Source organism: Nelumbo lutea, chromosome 4 (assembly GCF_056320005.1).
Source record: "Nelumbo lutea isolate HS-2025 chromosome 4, American lotus-T2T, whole genome shotgun sequence".
NCBI lineage: Eukaryota > Viridiplantae > Streptophyta > Magnoliopsida > Proteales > Nelumbonaceae > Nelumbo > Nelumbo lutea.
This window is the reverse complement of record NC_142687.1, coordinates 10,457,225-10,464,028: the sequence shown is the minus strand read 5'-3', so window position 1 is coordinate 10,464,028 and position 6,804 is coordinate 10,457,225. Positions and strand designations below refer to the sequence as shown.

Sequence of the window (6,804 nt, the reverse complement as noted above, 5' to 3'; positions counted from 1 at the left end):
TTAAAACTTAGGGTTGGACTCAACCCGACCTAACCCGGCCGACTTGCAGCCCTAAATTAAATCATTTAAGCAAATTGATTATCCGACAAATCTCCACTACGAAGGTTGAAGGTACACCGAAGTACATCCAAGAAAAAACTACAAATGGTCTACCAATGACTTGACTGCTGGAATTAGTGGGCCCGCTACAAGCAACAGCATTTTCTATCAAAATCCCAAAAGAAAAACCGAACTAGTAAAAAATGAAGCAGACGGTTCCACATTCAACGGTACACTTGGCATGTTCACCGCGGGAAAAATTACACGAATGGAGCGGCGAAAGAATAGAATCATCCCAACAAGGAACAGACTGCTAGACTATTGTGTCCTCTTCCTGACCTAAAATTAATGTTCATGCATTGATTTCCACAAAAAAAAAATGTTCATACATAGATCGATTGCGTACCCAACTAAGTTAGACACATTTTTTCCACAGGAAAAACAGCATCAAGCCGTCTTTGGCTTTGATTTTACCCGCTTCACTCTTGAATACAGGAAGACTCCAGCAAGAGCCACCCCAGTTCCTGTAATAGAATCCAACCATTGGTAAATAAAACTGGGAATAAACCCTGGGATGTGACTTGTGAGGACTAATAAAAAATAAGGATTTAAGTTCGATATACTAGCAAGATATTTTTTTGTCTACTTATTAGTATTTACCAAGAGAATTGATGGGAGAGACAGGTGTCCGGAAGAAGAGAACTGAGGTCACAATGACTACCACCCGCTTCACGCAATTGCCCACTGAGTGGGTAACAGGGGATACCCTCTGTAATATCATGTATGAGACCTGCCAAGCAAGAACTGATGATTGTCAGCACATTTCAATGACATACTTTGGTAATTGAAGGTAGATGAAAATATTTAGCAATCTATCTTAAGGTTGAGATGAGCAGGTTATGACTTAGAAAATTTTAACTGCTCTTTTTTCCATCCAAGTAGAAGTAGAACACAGAGCAACGTAAGATTGAAGGTAATTAAGACGACGCCTTTTTCGATAAAAGGTTAAGTATAGCACTAAGTAGGTAATTGACATTCCCTTTTTTTCCTCTTGGAATTAGAATCTTCCACTTGTACATTTGACAGGATGGCCTCCGTTCAAGTACGTAAAGATAGTCTCTCTCATATATTATATTAATGTGGGCCACCGGCTTAGGAAGCATAAACATGGTAATAAGAATGCAAAGATTGCAAGTATATGGGAAGGGTGTGAAGATGTCAAATGTCAACCTGAAAGGTAGCAAAACTAAGGGAGTTGATACATTTTTATGGAGCTAGGTTTTCAGCACATATCTTTCAGTGAAAGTAACAAGGTTTTTTACAAAGACATAATTTGTAGTCAAATTCTAGTGTTCCCCAAGTGATCAAGTCTTTTTGACAGAATGCAATATTCTCTTTCCTAAGAACAATAAATATCTCACATGAGGAAATAGTTCAGCTCCTTGAAGGCCACCTTCCTAAAGGTGGGTGAGCCAGAAAGTGAGAAGATTATGGATTTGCTTGATAGATTCTCGACAGATACAGAAATGTCTTGATTCTAAGCACCATCATTCATTTAAGTACCATAAGAATTTGAAATTTTCTTAACCATTGCAATACTTTTAGAGTGTTCATAACAGCAAAGGATTTTTACATGGTTGCCTCATCTCTTCAATAAGCAAGACTACAAAAGTGTAAAGGATCAGCCTCAATTTTATCACAGCAGTTAGAACACAACTGGACAGGATTGGGGGATGAAGTGGCCTCTGAAAGTAATGGCCTTTTTATAGGTTATAATTCTTAACAATAACATGGATTATCAGATTATTTGAAATAAAGAGCTAGCTTCATTGACTATTTATGAAGGCCAGAAATTTCTTTTATATTTGGTTTTCAATTTCTTACACTGCACCATCAACATTTTCCTTGAGCTTCATTAGCATAATTAGCCAGCTCAAGAACAGAAGACAGGCAAAGATACTATCAAATTAATTTTGAGGGATCTAATATTTAGTTTAAACATTGCAGCCTACATTTTATATATATTCAAAGTGGAATGAAGTTATCAAATAAAGGCCTAGTTCTATGAGGGAAAAAAAAGTTCACATGATTGAGGATAATGCAGCAAGATTGAATGGGGGTGAAAGATAAAATAAAAGAGAAGAGGGAATAAGAACAAAGAAAAAAAGTATAGGAACAATCACCTGTTGGTATGCATGGAAACAGAGCCCAGCCAGTAAAGATCTCACACAAACTTCTCTAACATTCAAGCCCTGAAATTCCAAGAAATGAAAAGAATAGAGATGCTATCAGACTAATGGACCAAAAACAATATGCAATCAATAGAAATTTTTTATGAGATGAAATACTCACTGCAGACTGCAGGTATGATGGAGTAAACTTGACACCTTCCATGAAAAGAGTAACAGGGGCTAACAGGATAAATGACATAATTGTTATTATTGAGAAGAGAGTTATATTGTCCAGAGATTCCTGTTTAAGAACAAGATGATAGTTATGGGTCAACTCTCACAAGAATCTTACACAAATTTAAATGGTTAGGACAAATGCAGTATAAATTGGCTAGGAAAACAACAGAGAGAATTGTACAGCAACAATGAAGTAAGATAAGAAAATTTTCTGCAGCTACTGATCTTATAGTTAATTAGTGATTAAGAAAATACTAGTGAACAAACACAGATAACAATACTGAGAACATTTTACTGATAACAATTTACCAGTAAACAAATGAATTTGCGTCTAAATAGGATAAGTTACCTCTTTCTTAACCATGAGCTTTTTACTGAGAACATTACGAGATTGGTTACTCAGGTTAGAAGCCATTGCACTCCAAAATCCAGCCCTGCGTCATAAAACAAAATGGCAAGATTATATAGGGCTAGAGACTGAAATATGAACTAAATTACTGTATAAGGAATTCATCCGCCCTGCATGTAGGCAAACGGATTTCTTCCACATCATACTAACACCAAGATAAACAGTGATTTGCTTACCAATTAAAAGAGGCCTCAGTAAGTGATGCCAGTGCTACTCCACCAACAATTGGTAAAAGAGAAGACACCACCAATAGAGTGGGTATCTGTGAGTATAGGACGGCAAAGCATTAAAAGGTGTCCAACAAGAACAAAGACAGAAAATTTGTTTGATTATGTTAAAATGTCCTGTATACGTGTCTGCATAGATGCAAGGTTGAAAAATCAAAAGCATCCAGTCAAAAAAATGAAAAGAGGGAAATCAATAACAACCATGCGTGTAAATAATTATATACTAACCCATGTTCAATATCAAACAAGCTTATATTTCTTAAAGATATGAATCCCATCATTTTCATGTAATATAGTTGTAGAAAGACAAAGCATTCAGAAAAACGGCATAAAAAAGGTAAAAATGAAGAGGCAAGCAAGATAGATAGATAGTAAATCAAGAAACAAAATAGGCTTAGACTCCACAGTCCACACCAACAAAGAAGATGGAATTACCAAACACATAACGGTATAGTTAAGCCTTACCTCTCCAAGAAACAAGGCTGAAAGTATAACTGAGAAAAAAGGTTCCATTGCTTTGATTGTGTGGGTGAATGAGACAGCAACTTTCCCAAGACTCATATTAGTGAAAAGGTTTCCCAAAGTGTGCACTATAGCCAGCGGCAGAATTCCTAAGAGCTGTAGATTGAATGTGCATAACCAAGGTGTAAGGTTCGAGATGAATATAAGTGAAATAAGGGCAATTATCTGATAAAAATATAAGCGGATACCTGTGAGCCACTAATCTTAGGCCTTTTGTAGAGATTAAATGTCCACATAAAAATGACAAGAACAGTTCCCACAGCAAATTGGAACGTTGTGATGGTTACCGGGAAAGGAAAGACCTTGAGAACCTGCAAACAATCAATAGCGTCAATACTATACTCTCTTTCTTATATATGAAAAAAAAAATAAGCTACAGATCTTTGGGCTTGGGCAGAAATACAGTGAAGCTCTCTCCAGAAACGAATGGGAAAAAAGGCATTGAATGGTTTAGCAAATGCAACTACATAAACACTGAAAATATTCTCGAATCATTGCAAGACTTCAAAAAGCAGGTGGGATACCATCTAACTGGTGCAATTTTCTAAGTAAAGTTGATAGATTAGATAATCCAGCCCGTGATAGATGCGTAAATAAACTTTCAATTTCAGACTCCAAATGTGACAGAAAACAAAATACGGATATCCGAAGAAATCCTGCTTCATTTGCCACAAGATCTATCCTTTAACACTATATATATAAGTTAAATTTGCGTTCTTAATAAGTACGGATCTACCTGCAGTTAAATAGCTACAACTGGGAAGACACGACAGAAGAAAATGAATAAGGAAAAAAATTAAAAAACATTGGATGAGATAAGTAGTGAATTAAAACAGAAAGAAAGCTGCGATATGGTACAAAAATCGAAATAGATAAAAGAATGAATTAAAATAAAATCGAAAAACCTCAGATTTATTACGTTCAGAACAACATGGAGCTAACATTTACAGCAACAAAAAAGAAAAAGTAAGACATGAATTGAGAGAAATATGCACCTGTTTGTTGTAGATGTTGAAGTAGATATTAAAAAGGTACCATAGGCCGAACAGAGTTCCGAGAAGTAAAGTCTGGATCATATTGGATTTCGCGCTCTCGTCAGCGCTTTCAGGAACCGAGGCTGCCTTAACGCTAATATCCTTCTTAGGTCGATCGGAAACAAGAGACGGAGTAGAAATCCAGCTGCTGAAACGCGACGAAGAACAGAACTGCGAAGATCTAGAGCAGGAAGAAGCTCCATGGCCAGAGGTGAGATCGAATGATCTGGGAGAAGAAGAAGAAGAAGAAGAGAGCACAAGAGGAGTGAATCTAATGATAGGGTTTTGATTCAGAGGTTTTCTAGCTTTGAGAAACGGAGTAGAAGGAGGGAGAGCGACTGCACTGCTCTGCATTTTCTTCGGGAGCTGAGAAGGACAGAAGCAACCTCAGAGATGCAGATTTTTGAGGGTTTTTTTTCTATTGTTTTTTCGAAAAGGGGAGTGCGGTTTTGTAATGTAACAACCGAGAAGTACGGATACATCCGACGCAGAATTCTGAATTCCAACCCCTATTACTAGCCCTCTCCCTCTATAAATCACATCCTGCCCGTGAATTTAACATCAATTCACGGTTTGGATGCATTCCCCATTATGTAATTATAAAATTCTGATCCATGCTGATTGGTCATTCTTTCAAGTAACAATTTTTGAACAAAGACGAAGGGACGGACGCTGTCGCGTGAGGAAGAAAATTTTAATCGTCGGATTGGAATCTACTTATTAGCACGACAATCGCACTCAAGTAGTACCAGCAGCCAGCCATCCATCTGAACCGACTGCCTGAGTGAGAGCCGTGTGGTCTCTCATTTTAACCCCTTTTATTTATCTTTTCTTCTAATTCTTTATTTTATCAGCAGCGTTGCGAGGAACTTTGAGCTCATTTCTAGGTCTGTAAATTCAAGATCTAAACCGTTGGGTTGACATACTATTCATAGATGAAGGCTAAGATATGGGCGGGCCTGAGTCCACACTTACGATTATCTTAAGTTGAGGCAAACAGTATCGTAACTTTTCTTTCTTTTTTAATATTGTTTTAATTGGCTATTTTACGAGATATCGGAATGTCTTCGGTATCTCCGTCTCCTTGAAAGTTTGAAAAAAGTTGGTGACGGGTTGGACTGTCACTTGTCTGTGCTGGATAACGGTAACGTCCGTTTTCTACTCATAACATTTTTTAATTTATTTATCCTTTACTATGCGTGTATTTTCTAGGTGAATTTCCAACAAATTGATGTGCCGCTTCAGCAAAAGGGGCCCCATGGACCCTCACCTAACAAACGGAGCCCCATAGGCCTCGTCGGTCCATTAGGGCCTGCTAGAGTGGTAAGGAGCTACCGATGGAAGCGATGAAAAGGGGGTTGGGGTTAGGAAACGTGTAGAATAATATAGTACGAATAAAAAAAATATATAAATTATATGGATTATGGAAGGTAGGTGAAGTGAAAAGGAAAGGAAGCATGGAGTTTCTTCAGTCAAGTCAAGATTGTTGGCTTAAACAGGTGCGCCGATTACAACTGATGGTGGATCAGTTGGTAATTTCTCTCCCTGGTTGTAGCCAAGGCTTAAAAAGATGAACTCCACTCATGTATAGTTTCAGAAGGAAAAAATTATATATCAACGGATATTATATGTTTTAGTATAATGTGTTTTTTATATTGCAACACTGTAATCGATGACCTAATAGTTGAGATGTCGCTCAGTCCTCCTCAAAAAATGAAGGTAGGAGTTTAAGTTTATATAGTTATATGCCCTCTATGGTAACATAAAAAATAAAATAAAATAAAATTCAAAGTCCCTATCCCAAAGAAAAAATACATCACATTTTAGCAATTAATTCCTATAGTTCTAACCACCATTACAATCCGATTATGACTACTAGTTGGCTTGTGGGCCTTTTTATTGACTCAATGTGATGGGCCTATCTAGTTCTTAGTCTTCAAGCCAATCCAAGCTATAGGTTCTTCATATAATGGACAATGAATTAGGGATACAAATGGATCAGATCGGATTCAAATCAATGTATATCTGAATCTAATTCAATATGTTATATATCTAATCTGATCCAATCTAAATATCTTATTAGATCTCATAAATACTTATTCGAATTTAAATTTGAATTTGATTAAGATGTCGGGTATTCAAATCAGATCTGATTTGATTTAATT

At 36.8% G+C, this 6,804-nt stretch overlaps 1 protein-coding gene across 1 annotated transcript; it reads right to left on the bottom strand.

The window, feature by feature from the left end:
- Positions 1 to 200: 200 nt before the first annotated feature.
- Positions 201 to 5,298, bottom strand: LOC148853865 (phosphoenolpyruvate/phosphate translocator 1, chloroplastic-like). Its single transcript, XM_088941462.1, has 9 exons — positions 4,601 to 5,298; positions 3,794 to 3,916; positions 3,549 to 3,701; positions 3,033 to 3,118; positions 2,797 to 2,881; positions 2,392 to 2,511; positions 2,223 to 2,291; positions 700 to 829; positions 201 to 563 (listed from the first exon to the last, which is right to left on the bottom strand). The coding sequence occupies exons 1-9, from the start codon at positions 4,991 to 4,993 to the stop codon at positions 487 to 489; spliced, it is 1,236 nt and encodes a 411-aa protein (XP_088797588.1). The 5' UTR covers positions 4,994 to 5,298; the 3' UTR covers positions 201 to 486.
- Between the last annotated feature and the right edge of the window lie 1,506 nt (positions 5,299 to 6,804).

Bases quoted from the DNA above. Each gene is read 5' to 3' on its own strand.
- LOC148853865 (XM_088941462.1), bottom strand. From the start codon at position 4,993: ATGCAGAGCAGTGCAGTCGCTCTCCCTCCTTCTACTCCGTTTCTCAAA. The intron at 2,292-2,391 runs GTGAGTATTTCA...TTGGAATTTCAG, and splicing joins CATCATACCTGCAGTCTGCA to GGCTTGAATGTTAGAGAAGT. The intron at 564-699 runs GTAAATACTAAT...ATTCTATTACAG, and splicing joins CTCTCCCATCAATTCTCTTG to GAACTGGGGTGGCTCTTGCT.